At 37.8% G+C, this 16,862-nt stretch overlaps 1 protein-coding gene across 2 annotated transcripts in view; it reads left to right on the top strand.

Moving 5' to 3' along the window:
- LOC109043598 (Ca[2+]-channel protein alpha[[1]] subunit T) overlaps positions 1-16,862 on the top strand; it is a 370,781-nt gene that overhangs the window by 310,334 nt on the left and 43,585 nt on the right. Inside the window, exons 10-17 of one of the 2 annotated variants that reach the window (XM_072296891.1) lie at positions 785-1,041; positions 2,041-2,231; positions 3,067-3,240; positions 4,803-5,007; positions 8,062-8,276; positions 9,313-9,464; positions 10,816-11,019; positions 13,044-13,167. In XM_072296891.1, coding sequence (XP_072152992.1) covers positions 785-1,041; positions 2,041-2,231; positions 3,067-3,240; positions 4,803-5,007; positions 8,062-8,276; positions 9,313-9,464; positions 10,816-11,019; positions 13,044-13,167 — 1,522 coding nt within the window. The remainder of the gene's footprint in view (positions 1-784; positions 1,042-2,040; positions 2,232-3,066; positions 3,241-4,802; positions 5,008-8,061; positions 8,277-9,312; positions 9,465-10,815; positions 11,020-13,043; positions 13,168-16,862) is intronic. The other variant, XM_072296890.1, reaches the window with a different exon arrangement.

The raw sequence follows: 16,862 nt of genomic DNA, 5'->3' as shown, positions 1-16,862 counted from the left end.
ATTAGGGGCTTGGAGAACAAGGGGCATAAGGGCAGTTTGTCTTTTTGAAAAATTTGGGATATTATTTTTTTTTTTTTCTGTAAAAATAGTCTCAATGCATATTCCGTAAAAAATTCGCTACCAAATTTCAATTTTTAAGCATCAAAAATTCAGTTTGAACTTTCTTTCTGCCGCCACAAGGCTCCATGTAATTTCAAAACTTCAAACACATATTTCTCGAAATACTAATAACTGTACCTACTTATGCGCCTTTTCCTCCAAGCCCTTCAATTTTTCCTCTCTATCCGGGCTTAGTACCATAATTTCGAATTTTTCCATACAATCCCTCCCTAATTAAACAACTTAATATATAAATTTAATTGAGTCTTTCCTTTTTTTTTTTTTTTTTTTTTTTTTTTTTTTTTTTTGGTCATTTCCATTGATCTCGCCTCTCTTAGGTGTTAATCACAATGCAATGTTAAGGCACTTGTGAATAAATAGATTAACCATCCAACCAAACTTATCTTCAATGAGTGTTTCGAGTTCCCTCTGTTTTCCTTTATTACTGCATTTTTATACATTTTCTCCTTGTTATTTGCTGATTTTCTTCTTCTTTTCATTGTTTTCTATTCTTCTATTGTTAATTTTTTCGTTTATTTTTTATGTCTGTCTGCTTATTGTCGCCATTGCCTGAGATAATTGCATAAATGCTACAATATCATGTTTTTTGCGAGCAGCACCGCACCGCGCCATATCATCAGCGAAAACCTCGTATAGTACTGAGATGTTGCTTTTTCTCTTGCAGATACCTGGCTCACTTGTACAGGCGGGGAAAACGACGTTTGATTAAGAAGTACCGTCTATTCATGTGCAGACGACAGGAGCAACGCGAGGCGAAGGAACAGAGGCAGCAACTTGAGCGAACACAACAACTTGAGCAACAAAGGCAACTGGAGGCAGCCGCTAACTTGTCTGCTCCTGCCTCTTTCGCTGTAATCACAGAAGCCCCATCGGCGCTCGCGAAAATCTACCCTCGTTCGCATCCCTGCATTTCCGCTGATGGTTTGTACCGTAATCAACAATGGGTCAGTTGCGCTAGTCATAGAATCGTGTTTTGATGCTTGATTCTTGTGGGTCGGCTAAAAATGATAAGATCCGTCCAAACAGCGACTTTCTACGTTCAATATTAACCGAAATCCAAGCCCTTTGAAAAGTCGGGATTTTGACGTCAGCCACCCGCGGTAGTGACAACCTTGGTTTCTTCCACCTCTCTTTCATCCGAGTTTCGCGTTGAGTAACCAGTGCAAATGTGCGTCACACTGACTGATGAAAGCAAGGTGGAAGAAACCAAGGGTATCACTACCGCAGATGATGACTCTTTTATTCTCGTGGAAATTTTTTTCGACGTGGTGTCTCTTTTATTGTGCACCGGACTTTTGGTACATTTAGATCTCATTATCCTCAATTATCCATTAAACCATTGAACTTGTTCAATACACATACACACACTGCTCCCGTTAATTAAAATACAAATGGTGTACGAAAGTATGTGTCTGTAATTTGATGCACTTCATGTTAAAAATGGGAAATGTCGCCAGATGACGCCACTAAGCGATGCATTTTTTCGCTTTTAAATCTATTTTTGTACTGTTTCCCATATCAGAAAAAAATTATTAAAAAAAATACTATGAAATGAGCAGTCTCAGATGAAGTAATAAAAAATTCATTGTGAATTATCCATTCTCTGGGTTTAGTAATCAATCGAAGTTTCCTAAATTTATCGATGCGTAAGTACACGGAAAAACTGGATTTCTGATTTACAATTCAATTATAAAAAACAGAGACTGACATGTTTCAAATGTACATCTAACAATAGTGGAAAGCTAATTTAACCACGGGGATGGTTAAATTAGCATTTTTCAATGTAAAACCTACATTGAAACATGCCGGTCACTTTTTTTAACTACAAAATGGTTAAATCGGCGATTTAATTATTCCCGTATATAGGTACTCAAAGAATGGCTAGGGCAATTTTTTACCTATTTCGAATTTTTTTTCCAGAAAAAGTTTCGAATGTTTCGAGTTTCTGGGGCGCAGACTCCTCCTCGCGGTGCGGATCTCCGGTAGCGTCAGCTGGCGCCGAGCAGCTTGATTCGCGCCAACAGTCGACTGTCGTGCCCGGCATGCTTAAACTCCCCTCCATCAACACGCCCGCCTCATTTTCGCCTAAAAACGAAAAAGAAAGCAGCGAGGTGAGTCCCTTAACTGCCGTACAGTGGATCGAGTCAACCAGAGAGGTCGAACATGACATTTTTGACTAAAACTGCAAATTTTGATGTTTAATTCGTCACAGTCTAAATTTTAAGCGATGCATCTAGAAGCAAATTTAAGTTTTGCAAAAACGGAATTATAAGCGGTTAAAATTTCAAAATTCTGTCCGACCTCTCCTATAGACCCGATTCACTGTGTGCCGTTTGGTTTTTTCCTGGTTCCCGGTATATAATAGCTGTCACGCAAAATTTAAATATATTAAATTCCTGAATAAAAGAATAACAGATATAAGGACAAATGGACCGCGTTTAGTAGAAAGGAACCAAAGCCACACCTACTATTGTCAAATATAATTGTATTATTTAATTGTGTAATATTAATTAATTGTGTAATATTTAATTTTTCACATGAAAACGGTTGTGCGGATTTTTGTGCAAATTGCAGTGAATTTTCTGCAAAGTACGAAAAGAATTCCTTGGAATTTTCAAAGAAATACTCACAAACGTTCTGTTATATAAAGAATAAAATTGCCCCATTAAATTTAGCAATCACGGATGTGGCTTGGTTCCTTTATACTAAACGCGGTCCAAATAGGAACATTCATTTCTCGTTTGCGTTATGTATGTGTTATATATGTGTATATAATAACCTATGTTATTGTTATGTATCCTGCATAATGACATCAGCTATCAGGTGAGTTCACTGAGTGACATGCATTAAGCTTTTCTCGCCAGCTTGCTTGAATTAAAAACAGAGTGTAAGAATTATTATGTTTAAATAATACAAATTACTATGGAGTATTGTCATTGGTTGCAGAGAGCTAGCAATATGCTATCACCCCCGGGAACGAACCACCTGCAGCGGCGACGCAGCTCTGTTATGTTCAGTGACATGGTACTCTTGCACGACACGGGCCGAAACATCTGTTCAAGTGAGAAGATGACACAAACTTCCGGGGGCAACATATGGAATTCTTTGACGTTCCATCAGGTACTTATTTGAACCGGAATCATTAAAATGAGCGCCGTATCCAAGAGTGCAACCCCTAAAATTGAAAAACGCATAGCCACTGGCGGATCTAGCAAATTGGCAACATTGTCTTCACTCAATTGAAACCTATGGAAATGTATTGGTATCCTTGGAGGGATTAGGTGCTCCGACAAGAATCGATTATATAGCATAGGTTTAATTGGAGGAAATCCGGTGTTGCCAAATTGCTGGATCCGCCTCTGCATAGCTCGAAATAAGTGCAACGGAACAGTGTCGACGAGACTCGCCCTCACCCGAAAAGCTCAAATTCCTAAAAAGAAGGAACATTTGAGAATAGACAAATCCATGCATTTAATCAACCCCCTGGTAAAAATTGTCATTAAGAGGTGCGTTTCGAAATACCATAGGAATTTTTATATCTATAGTATTTTGGAACACAGATCCTACTGCCAATTTTTACCAGGGACGCTTTACCTACTATGTTAAGCTAGGAATTTTTGGCCGGATTCCATTCAATACTTCTTCATTGATTCGTTTTTTATATACGCAGTCTGCTGCATGGCGATCAGTTTTAATAGCTCCGGAGCAATAGATGACGTAAGACACTTTATCTGTAAATTTTGGGTCCTGCCTAACCGGGTTCTGAACTGATCGTAGGTTGATGTACATTTCGGACTCGACTTTTTGAACTAGATATTAGACGAAATCAATGATAACGCCTTGATACAACTATTCGAGCTCAACGGATGTCCGTATTGCATACGCACAGATGTGAAGGCGTTTTGATTCTCCACGCACATTTATTACTTCACCAGCGTCAAGCCACCACGCAGCGCGACGGTGGGGACCATTGCGTGGTTCCAAAGTGACGGAGCGTAATCAGTTTACAGAATTTATGATTCATGAAACCTTTTTTTGGGTGTTTTTAAGTAAAATTGAAGATAAGTAAATTTAAGTAGAACATGTTAAAAACTATTAAAAGATTTTGGTGCGGTTTTTTAACAATGTTTTAAAAAAATGTTACAGGGCTTTTATAAAAGTAAACCTTATCGGTAAAAGGTTTTTTCACGAAAATTTAATTTTAAAAAAGCATAAAAAAGTTTTCTTGTTAAACCGTTTTTAACGATTTTGAAGTGCTTTTTGAATGTTATCGCGCAACTTGGATAGCCATCCTCAGGCAAAAATTAATACAATTTGCTATCCAAGGGAAATTTTGAAATTTTGCACTTACGCGTCCATATTGTTTGTGGCTTACTGCAGGGTTTCAAATTATTCTAACTTCATTCAGCATGAAAAATACTTAGAAATTATCAAGAGATTTCAAATGGGCCGTAACTTCTACGCACGACGATGTTGAGGCTTGGTGCCTCGATGTTTTTCAAAATACAGATAATTTTCCTCAATGGCGTAATCTTTTCTTTTAGGATGTAACCTCCGGTCAAACCAGCAAACTTTTTTCTGAGTAAATGCACACTCTGACTAAAAAGAACAGACGTAGATATCTCACATCAGACTTGCGAATACTACAAGTGTTTCACCAGTATTTCCTTGACGTTTTACAGGATACTGAGGTTAATTTGGTGGCAAGCTACAAAAGTATGACCTGCCAGGAGCTGTTGGCGTTGAGTGGAGCTTTAATTGCAACGTTGCCAACGGGTCAAATAGCTCTGGATTCTTTGTACAACGCTCTGAGTAAGACCAACCAGACAACCTGGGTTCCTAGCACTTCCTTTGTAGAGGCCACCAACAAAGACTGGGTCCTGAAAGGTGAGCGGCTACTCATTTCCAAAATAGTTTTCTCGATAACGCTAGACTAATTCGTTCGCATATTCGCCTGTCTGCGGATTTCTTTACGGATCATTTGTCACCTCAAAACATGAGATTACCACTTTTGGCGCGTATACGTAGTATACCGCCTTTGCGATCGTTTCGAACCCTGCTCGATACAATAACCGAGTCCTTAGTTCCTTACCGAAAAGTGACTACCGCGAACTTTTGAGATTTTCCAAAGCGTGTAAAAAGTTTATTTATCCATCAATAATTATGATTTAAAGTTGTTTCTCATTCTGGGGGTCGCTAGTTTATGTGCAGTGAATACCAAGAGTCTACGTTACTTGGTTTTTTAAAAAAAGCCTAAGAATGGGGCGCGCTGATTTAAAATATGCATATATAAGCAGAATCAAGCGAATTGATTCGAGGATGGCTGAGCAGGTCGGCACTCTCGGAATGAGAATCTAACTCCTCCGTTTTGTTCAAAACGTTGCTTTGACAGATCTGTAACCTCGGTTATACTTTCAAAAGTTGGTACCCGTGCTCTGAAAAACCCAAATAAGCCAAGTTCGTGTAACTATGGTGTCATTGCCTCGACGGGCTGTGCTGTGTTGCCAATTGTTGGAGGATAGGTTACTTGCACGGTGGTGGCTACGCCACTCATGATAGTGCAATCTGTGTAAGTGCAATCTGTGATGAGCCTCGAGACTCATTAGACCATTAGCTAAACGTGGCTCATACAGGAATCCACTTACCCCTCTCTTCCCCACGCTCCTGATCACTGCGTCGGCGTCTCGACGAACAATAGCTAATGACGGTCGCCAAGCGAGGCCGGGATCCTCAGCCCTCGCCCAATTACTTACGCTTCATTAACCATTTCACCGTCACGCTAGGATTCGTCCAATTTTCAAAAAAATTGTTTCGCGAGTTTTTTAGCAATTTTTTCCTTCCTCTCCGTTAAAACACGAGTTAAAAGAGGTCTCATTCATAAAAATCGGCCAAATAGAAGAGAAGTTACAGTATTCGAAATCCGAAGAAATCAACAAAACTTCTCCAAACAAAAAATAAAATGAAGGGGGAAAAAAAGAAATGTATAAATTACAATTTAATATGATTGACCTCAGAATGTGACAAGCAATTCAATTATAAAAAGGAGAAAAAATTGAGTGACATTACAAAAAATTAGCCTCTTGCAAGGGGCTTTCTTGTATGAGTTTTGACCTGAAGACAAGTAAATCCCGTTATATTATTAAAACGAAATTGACTCCATAGTTTAATGCCTTAGTTTCTTGAATACGATTATTTTAAGCACTCGAAAATTTTATACCAGCAATTTTACCCATGGGGGTGATTTCCTGAGAGCTGATAATATCACGAATTTCTCATAGAGCCCTTCAAAAATGGCTTGCTTTTTGGGCAGCCGATTCGGCCATCAATCCGGGGTTTAAATGGAAGCTGATAATAACACAAAGCTCTGAGAAAAATTTTGAGATGAGTATAGGAACGGTTTGTAAATTACGAGGAGAGGCGGGCATTCTGTTCAGCATATCGATACATAAGTATTTTCACACGTAGAATTTAATTTTCACGGCAGGGAGTCGACATATTTTGATTTTTTTAATTTTATACGGAAAATTTATGGTTTTTCGGGATTGAAATTACTTACAATTGTTTCATGAAAAATGAATGCACCCAAAATGACTATAGCATTTGACTTTCACATACGTGCACTCACTAAATTGATTGGTAAATTCAAAGAGTGGGTACATCGACCTGGTATATCAAGTTTCTGCGATTTTTTACGGCAAATCGGTAGATTTTCGGGATGTGGATTGCTTACTTTCAATTCATGAATGAATAAAGCATGGACATGGTTGAGCTTCTTTGCATGAAAACGGGATTTATAAACACAATATAAAAACAATATAACGGGATTTATAATACCGGTGATTTGGGTATTTTAGCCCCAAAATACCTTTAAATCGACTTTATCTTCTAGGAGTTCGACAGAATTTTTCCTTTCTTCGCTTAAATTTTTCCGTAGCACTTTTCTTCAAGAATCTGAAAAGATTTTGCTTGAGGCAGATCAAAAAACTTAAATTTGTTCGAATAGCTTTCTAGATTACAATACACGGTCTCGTGAAGGTGCGTCGCTGACCTTGCAGTGTTGGATCGTGAATTCTCTTGTTGTGCTGCTTGCCTTTTTTGAAATCTCTGTAAATGAAAACTAAAGGGGTTGATATGTGCGAGTTAATGACGCGCCTTATCAACACATTGTGTTGGAGTTCACTGCTTGTTTTTCTTTACTTTCAATAATAATTCTGTTTCATAAAGCAGATGTCTGATAGGCTCTGTCGGAAATGTTTGCTTTTTTTTATTCACATTTGTTCTTTGGAGATCCAGAAGGCTGATTGTTGAAATTGGTAGACAAAGCGGTAGACAAAGAAGACAAAAAGGATACAGAGGGATCCTGTTGGTAAGCGTGTGGTTGTAATGGACATCGGATATCGGAAATAGACTAACCAACGGCAACCCACGAGAAACCCGATAATTAATCCATCATTTACCTCCTTAGTCTATGAAAGCCACCCTTTTCAACCAATAGGATCGCTCCATACTCCTTATCGACGGTGAAAGTCGGCAATCACATAACTTGTTTGCGGTGTCTGAAAATCTCCGCCTCTACGTCATTTTTTTAAAGGATAACAAATTGATATTATTTCTTGAAGTATTTGCAGAATTTTCTTCGCATTGAGAAGAAAAATCATGACAGTTTTAAAGAATTGCCGTTGAGTAGTTTTCCATTTAAAAAATAAAGTATGACAGGAAGTCTGCGACGTCGCAAACCGAGTTATGTGATTGCCGACTTTCACCGTCGTTATGTCTTCTATGTCTATTGCTTTGTCTATCAACTTTAATAATCAGCCCGCAGGTGCCTAATGAAGTTTTGTCAGAAGTTAAGTACTCTAAAAGAAGTAGGCGAAAAAGAGACGAAAATAATCTATGGTGCTACAAAAGTATCCAGTACACTGAAATGTTATCTCTTTGCAGGACGCGGCCATAATATTCGCGAAGCTAAAGAAGAGAAAGAACATCACTCCTGCTTTCGTAATGTCATATGTTGCTTCCGCATTGGATGCTCCAACTGCCTATCTAACTCCAGATGCTACATCAAAGTGATCGTCAACCACAAATATTTCAGCCAGGGCATTCTCCTCGCCATCCTCATTAACACCCTTAGTATGGGCATCGAGTACCACAATCAGGTAAATTACATGCTTCTCCTAAAATTAATATAATTACAATAAATAATGCAATTAAAATAAGTTTCGAATTGAGTTTGAAAGCTAGGTATAACCGGTAGTTCTATGTAGAGTACCTATATTGAGAGAGTATGGGCACTGGGCCCCATGGACAGGCTTAGGACCCAAAAATGGCGGTGCTTTGTTTTGGTTTTTGTGGATGGGAGGGGGATCATTGCCAACTTTTGACGGTTTTCATTAACCGCACTTGCCGCCAACCTTACTACATCCAAGATAATTTTTCTCAAAAATTGCACACGATTAGCCTTAAAAATATGTAAAGAAGTCGCAATAAAGCATTTGAGTAAATTTTTCGTTACGATAAGCAAAGAAAACTATACATTCTGAGTCATTTTGCATTTCATTAATTTATGGCGTCCGCCATTTTTGCGTCCTAAGGGCTCCATTCAGCCTAAGATGGCTGAGCCAATCAGAGGTGGTAACACCAGTGGCCATACTCTCTCAATGTAGGTACTCTAGTTCTATGTAAACGAATTGCAATCGACACTTTCCATTACTGAACACTCCTTGCCATAACTGCGGCTGTTTCACTTGCAACTTTATCGATTATTTTTAAGATTGTGTTAACTTGAGCATTGTCTACGAATATCAAAATACGCACTCGTCTCAATAAATTATTTCTTCTTCCATTCCTCATTCATAAATTCAAACATTTACGACCCTTTTAAAATAATTAATAAATAATCACCAACCTTCACGCAGGAACATTGAAATCCGTTCATTGTCCAAATAATATGCCACTGTTTATCGTGATGAAGCCTATGGCACCTGAGAGTGGTTAGTCATACTTTTTTTACATTTTCAGGGAGTATGACTTTAAAGCTTGGAAATTACATTGCATCGGCTCGAGGAACCCGTCGGAGGGGGGGGGGGGGGGTGAATATGTCGCTATAAGATGCTGTAGCCCTTTAATTTGTGTATGGGGCCATCTTGTAAATCTCTAGTATTAATATTATTTTTTCTTATTTTTCAATGATAGCCTCCGGAATTGACAGTGATAGTTGAAATCAGTAATGTGGTTTTTTCTGGGATTTTTGCCGTTGAGATGCTGCTTAAAATCATTGCTGAAGGCCCTTTTGGATACATCTCAAACGGTTTTAACGTTTTCGATGGTATCATCGTTGTTCTCAGGTAAGAGTACCATGCTAATTCAAGCGTCCTGTCACTTACAAGGGTCATCCGTAATATCAGTGAAGTAATACAGAATAACTCACACTTTTTAAGGTCTCACATTTGACGAATGTGTTTTTTCATACCACGGTTATCTCAAGCCAAGCTCATCTTCATGTACTGTCAACGAAACAAAATCTTTTGCGGCATTTGTAAAATTATAACCCAGATTCGAGACCTTAAAAAGTGTAAGTCATTCTCGATCATGAGACCTAGAATTTTTTGCGAGAAACTTTAAGCCAGCCTTCACTAAACACTCTGTCTTTAATTCGTTTTTTATGAGCCTAGTCCACTCTCTTTAGGTAGCGCTTGCGACAAACTCCATATGAGCGCCTGAACTTCATTATAACACCCAGATGCAACTATTCGAGCTCTACGGATGTCCGTATTGCATACGCACGGAGTTGAAGGCGTTTTGACCCTCTGGGCACTCAACGCACTGCTTCACTCGCGGCGCAATGAGCCAGCGCAGCGACGAGTACTGTTATGATCCAAAAAGACAGATAGCAGCATTCTTCGTTTATAGAACAAGAAAATCTCTTAATGCACAAATATTTGCCCTGAAGATTATGCCTAGCAAATTGTGACCTTAAAATTAAGCACAGAAGATACTCACACCTATACTTTCATGTAAAAGCGTTACAAGTTAACAGAATATTTTCTAGTTACAGCAACAGGACTTTCCCAATTGGCATGACTGAAAATAATTTAAGTAGCATGTCCATGTTATTCTAATGGGACGTGCTTTTCATATCAAGTACTGTTACTATAAAACAACAATACGAGTATTTCGTGTTGGAGCAAGGTAAAACAATTCAAAGTGAACATTACGACGGTGTAAGTCGGCAATCACAGAACTCGGTTTGCGACGTCGCAGACTTCCTGTCATACTTTATTTTTTAAACGGAAAACTACTCAACGGCAATTCTTTAAAATACTCTTTTTCATGTCGACGGTGTGAGTCGGCAATCACAGAACTCGGTTTGCGACGTCACAGACGTCTTGTCATACTTTATTTTTGAAACGGAAAACTACTCAACGGAAACGGAAATCCTTTAAAACTGCCGTGATTTTTCTTCTCTGCGCGAAGAAAAGTCTGCAAAAACTTCAAGGAATGATGTCAATTTTTTCTCCTTCAAAATAAAAACATAGATGCGGAGATTTTCAGACACCGCAAACGAGATATTATGTGATTGCGGATTTACGCCGTCGATTATCGTTATATTAAAAGTACCTACTGTTCTTCTCAGTGAGTTGCAAGAAACATAGAAATTGTATTTATATATCGATTGTTTTTCTCTCTCTCCTTCAGTGTTGTTGAGTTGGGTCAGTTTTACTTAGGCAAAGGAGAAGGAAACTCAGGTCTTAGCGTTTTGCGAACTTTCCGTCTTCTCAGAATCCTGAAACTAGTGCGATTTATGCCAAACTTGCGTCGTCAGCTCTTCGTCATGCTTCGAACAATGGACAATGTGGCTGTGTTCTTTTCTCTACTCATCCTCTTCATTTTCATATTCAGGTAGTAGCTCTCAGCTTTTTTCTTTCATTTATTGCTTCCATCACTAAGTTGTCAATGAGCAAAGGCCCAATGGTTAGCCCCTTTTAAATGCATATCCTTGCACTTAGGACGAATCATAAGTTTGGGGAAATATGCGCATTGTATTTTCACCCTATTCCTCATTCCTTTAAATTGACATGCATTCATTAAAATAAGTTGGTGGCTTTAACTGTCGAAGTTCGGCTCTACATCTTTCGCAAATCAAATAAAGAGATGTACCGCATAAGCAATGGTAAAAATTAGAGTCCCTTTATACCCAGAGTTACGACAACTCACTTTTGGTTGGGCCAGGGTTGGGCTGAAAGTGGCCTAAAAAAAAATCCAATTCTGATTGGTTCTCGCTCATGGAGGCCGAAACGAGTGCACCAAGATGGCGGTACCTCGAATGTGAACAAGAATAATGAAAATATTACCTAATTGTGGTTTATCAAGAGTAATTGTTATTTCCATCGGTCCAAAATGAAAATAGATTAAGAAATTATTCACAAACCAATCTCATTTATTTTTAATTGATCAGTTTGTTGATGTTGTTGTTTTTGTGTGACAGACATCGCAGGATTCCTGATCCTTATCCCTCAATATCGTTCGTTTGGGTGCACTCGTTTCGGCCTCCATGGCCAGCCAAGGCCGGCTGTCAGTCAGCTGATAATCGAGTTGTCGTAACTCTGGGTATAAAGGGACTCTAGTAAAAATTGATAACCACTTTATCACCTGCCCCTGCGATTGATATTATGCATCACGAATAGTACATCGAATTTCTAATTTTTGCAAGGGCAAGTAGGTCAACTTGATATTTTTCCCATAATTGCAGTAAATTTCAAAAGACCTTGAGACAAAAGGGGGCAGTTTATTGTGTTTTGTGGTATTTAGCAAGTTCAAAGCGACTAAAACAGCCGTACATTCTATTTCTCTTGAAAAAAGAGACGTAACTTATTATTTCCTTTCATTAAACAACATATTACAGACTTAGGTACTTTTTATAGGATAACTGAGTGTTCTTAAGTTACAGGAGTGTAAATATTTTTTTTTTTTTTGTTTCTCCACGACACAAGTTCAGTGAGTGAGAATTCCGTCGTACAGTGCTGCTGGCTATAGCATTGGAAGTCTCGTACATTTAGGCTCGCCAAGAAAGTTTATTAAGTCTAACTCACTTTCATCCCCTCCCCGCCCCCCTTGCATGAGTTGTATTACATTTCCAACATCATGTGTAGTATTATTGGAATCGAAGAACACCGAAATAAGTTTTCAACATTTATTTTAAAAAACATTCTTTATTTCCAAGACCTTTGAAATAATCTTTAGTGCTGCTCATTTTTTTTTAATTTCGTTAAATTTTATAAAATAACCACAGTTCTGTGGCCAAGCCCTTCGACGAAAATCCTTGCCTTTCCTGGGTCATGTCTTAAAAATTTAAAAACATCGCTTTAAATTTGAGAGTAGCAAAAATCATAGAAATCGGTCCGGTAAATCACTAAAACGAAATATCGGTTTTTTTTTTTTTTTTTTTTTTTTTTTTTTTTTTTAAATCACAATTTCACCACGTAATATTGAAATCTGAGTCATATTTCCAAAATTTAAAGAGAGCGGGCTCATCGGAAGGTTTCAAATCTACATTACTTACATCGATAGATAAGATCATGAAGCATCATCTGCAAAAAGAATAAAGTTTGACGCAGTAGGTCTTTGGAGCGATGACCAAGATGAAAATTTGAGGGGTCAGGAAGCTCATACCTAGAAAATTGCAAAAAACTGAGAAAGGTGATTTTCCAGGCCTACTAAAAGCTCTTTCAGATTACCCATGAGCTCAATGCGACATTCAACTCTGCGAGATCACAAATATCATGAGCCATCTTTCAAAATGTGGACACGATGCCAACTCGGAGGCCGCAGGGGGTGAAAGCCATGAAACATTCAGGATATTCTCTTTCCAATGTCTCCAAGTTGGCCAAGAGCTAGAATGAATTAAAATCTGCTGTGTTTTTTAGTATCTTGGGGATGAACTTATTCGGATGCAAGTTTTGCTCGAAAGAGGACCGTGACTCAGATGACGTTCAGTGCGATAGGAAGAATTTCGATTCATTGCTTTGGGCGTTAGTCACAGTGTTTCAGGTATTCCTCTCTCGACTAGTGGCTAATATCCCTGTTAGTGACTCCATGTCACCACTCCTATTAGCTCTGTGTTTACTAACCCTACGTAGAATAGTCTCTCACGCGGAGAGAAAAAGGATCGTTCTCTTTCAGTCCTCTTGGTGGATCTACACTGAAAAAAAATTCTCGGCGTTTTTACCAAGGTCCGTTGGTACCATTACCATCTCACTTTTTTTACCAATTATTGGCAATTTTATCAAGACAGACTGGTAAGCTTACCTAAAAACTGGTATTTTTACTGTTTTTTTTTTCAGGTAAGAATACCACTTTTATTGGTGATCAATTCCCGGTAACTTTGCCATTTTATCTCGGTAATTCTACCGCAGTCGATAAAAAATATTGGTGTTCTTACCAAGGTCCAGTAAAATTACCGAGAAAGTTCGATAATTTTACCGAGATTCTCGGTAAAATTACCAATTCCATAAATAGTAATTTTATCAAGAAAAAACTGGGATCAAATAGAACCCTGAATTCTTGGTAATTTTACCCTTTTCTTAGTAAATACACCGAGATTTTTTCTTCAGTGTAGTCGTCGTTACAATCTTATCTTGAGGTCCTGCTAACAATGCAGCATAGTTATCGGGGCCGAATTTTTTGTTACCACAAACGTAATATTGTAACTACGACTGGAAAAGTAGACTGGACCTGGGATCCTTTTTGAGCATTGTAAGGGAAACGATTCTTCTATCACCGCTCAGACGCATCCCAGCAAAGCACGTTCATACGTTTCCGGGACTGTTTCGAAGGTTACAGTTTTTGTGGCGCAATTTTGTTATATTTCACGAAATATATTCACCTTTCCAGCTTTTTATGAATTATGGGAAAGTTCGGATGCTTCACATAGTGCTTGCGAGATTAGGTCCATAGCAGCTAGGTTAATGAGCTTTATATGAGTGTGCGTAAGTAATTCAGTATCACTGGAATCTCTGAAAGTTCTGAAAAATAAATTAGAGAGAAACTCTAAACGCTCAAATTCATTTTTCACCTTTTATTTCACCAGATATTGACTTTTTGTAGGGCTTATGGGCTGGGGAAAAAAAAGATGCACCCATATCTGGAGGAAAGCCTAGGTGCATTAAGGATTTCCGTAACAACGTCTTTATAAGTTTAGACTATAGAAAAGACAGGAAAAATTTTGAATTTTTACAAAATAAATATATTAAAATATTATTGAAAAGTACCTCCAATACGCCAGGTCTCAAAGCCACCTAACACTAATTCGGGTATTAGATAAAATTTTGACGAACCTCCAATTTTTTTCTTTTTATTACATAACTCAGTCTATATTTTTATAGATAGAAACTATATAAGTTTAATTATGTTTGTTGCATATAGAGGCAGTTTACGTTTAAGTTGTCCTCTTCATAGAATTGTGATAAATGAAAAAGTTAAGGCATTTAAATATAACATTTTGAATTAGTAAGCTAAATCACAGACAATAGGAAATTTTCACAATGATGTAGAAAATAATTTATGATCGTTTTGATCTAACTGAGTTTGAGCTTTACTTTATTTCCAAGGGTATATTGCAAATTCATCTATGCTGATACTCATGTGACTCCTCATCATGTTGTGTCAGTGCGCTTTGTGTATGTATATATGGTTTAAATGCCTACTTCAAGCCTCATGAGCTATAATTTCAAAGAATGTTGTAAAGTCTTCCTCGGGAATTATTTTTCTATTAAACTTAACTTAGTGACCCTATACAGATTTTCTTAATCTCACAATCAGCTGATTCCAATTTCTTTGTTACCGCGGCCAATCTCGACTTATTGTTTGAACCTTACGTGTTTTAGAACTACTATTGGAAGCCTATATCCCTCTAAAAATTAAATAACGTACCAAAAAAAGTTGATTCGTTCTCATAACAAATGTAAGCATGACGTCAACAAATGTCTCTGCCTTCTTAACCAAAAAGCCATCGAGGACCAGCTACTCTGTTCTATTCCGCAATTTTTTTGTTATTTTCGTCCGTTAGTAGTAAATTCTTCAACTGATGTGGATCCGTATTTGTGCTCAAAGTTTTAAATATCCTCATATCAATTCTATGAATCCGCACGTAATTTATCCAGATGTGAGCTCAGCTTATTTTTAAAGTTCCCGTCTATTCTTCGTATCAATCTATTCTTTTCATTTATACCGGCCCGAGGCCCATATTTTCTCGGCACTTTTTCACAGAAATGCAACATCCATCGATGAGTCCGAACTGCACCACCAGCCAACCGAAGGCACTAGGACGTACTTTAATCCATATGTAATTCGTCTAAAATATATTTGATGCCGGTGGAAGGACCGGACAAATTCGGTCCCGCCCCGCGCTGAGCGAGATCAGCTCAGAGCGGGCCGATTATTGAAACTGATAGACAAAGCGATAGACAAAGAAGACATAGGGAGTATAGAGAAATCCTATTGGTTGACATGGTTGGTTCTTATAGACTAAGGAAGAAAATGATGGACTAACTGTCGGGTCTTTGGTGGGTTGCCGTTAGTTAATCCATTACCTACCTCCTGTGTCCATTGCCACCACCCGCTTCCACCAATAGGATCCTTCAAATCCCTTTTGTCGTCTTTGTCTATAGCTTTGTCTATCAGTTTCAATAATCGGCCTCTGGTAGATCGCAATGGTCAAAAATTGGTATTGATCCGTAACATGGAGCACTACCTAACCAGTGGTAACAAACTCGCTGACGAGGAGCCAAATAATTAGAGTAGGCTACTTACTGCCACACTTTTCTAGGCTTAAGCATTAGGAAAAATTGGTTGTTCCGAAATGCAATTTTACTTAAGCGTGTTGAATAGTTATCGGAAGGACGTTTCCGTTTTCCAAAAAAAGGCCAAAAAAAAATAAACTTGTTCCATTCATCCTCAATAGATCTCTGGGCAAGGTTTGGAAGCAACACTACAGAATATTAAAAAAAAAAAAAAAAAAAAAAAAAAAAAAAAAAAAAAAAAAAAAAAAAAAACGAATCAAACGTCGGAAAGTCTGTTAATCTATTTTTGAACATAATATCAGTATTTATCAACAACATTAGCTGAGTGGTAAAAATACAGATGACGTTTTATATAATATGACATCCATTAGGTCTGCTAAAAATAGTTGTTAATATTTCGTTCAGGAATTAATTTCTGAATTTCCTGTCGCAAAAATCATTTTTTACGTAAAATTTCGAGGAAAAACCATATGCACCAGTTTACTCTAGCTCAAACTTTGTCTATTGGTTCATTGTTTACCCTTGTATTGTTCTTAATAGCCACACCTATTTGTATTTTTGTTTAAAGAAATAAAAATAAAATAAAAGCACTCCAGTGTGTGAGATTGATCAAGTAAGCACATTGAAAATGAAAGAAAGAGGGAAGGAAGGAGGAAAGAGAAAAAAACTAATAACCTGAGAAACTGATCCCTTTGATCCTTTTCTGTCTGTTGCTTTTATCTAAAAATTTGACTTTACGCTATTCCTTGAAAGTATTCTGACCTCTCCGTCTAAAATAAGTCGGCGCAATTTTCCGGTCAGGTACTGTGTAATTAGATTTTTTCTCTTTTTCTTCTTTAATTAATTTTTTACGCCCCTGAACCCTTATTGGCTGGAATTGATGCTTTATACCCAACATCCTAACTATGCATCTCCTAATTGCTATTGTTTTTCCCTTGCTCTTAA

The sequence above is a fragment of the Bemisia tabaci genome, chromosome 2, assembly GCF_918797505.1.
Source record: "Bemisia tabaci chromosome 2, PGI_BMITA_v3".
In the NCBI taxonomy this organism is placed as follows: Eukaryota; Metazoa; Arthropoda; class Insecta; order Hemiptera; family Aleyrodidae; genus Bemisia; species Bemisia tabaci.
This window is presented reverse-complemented; position numbering and strand designations above follow the sequence as displayed.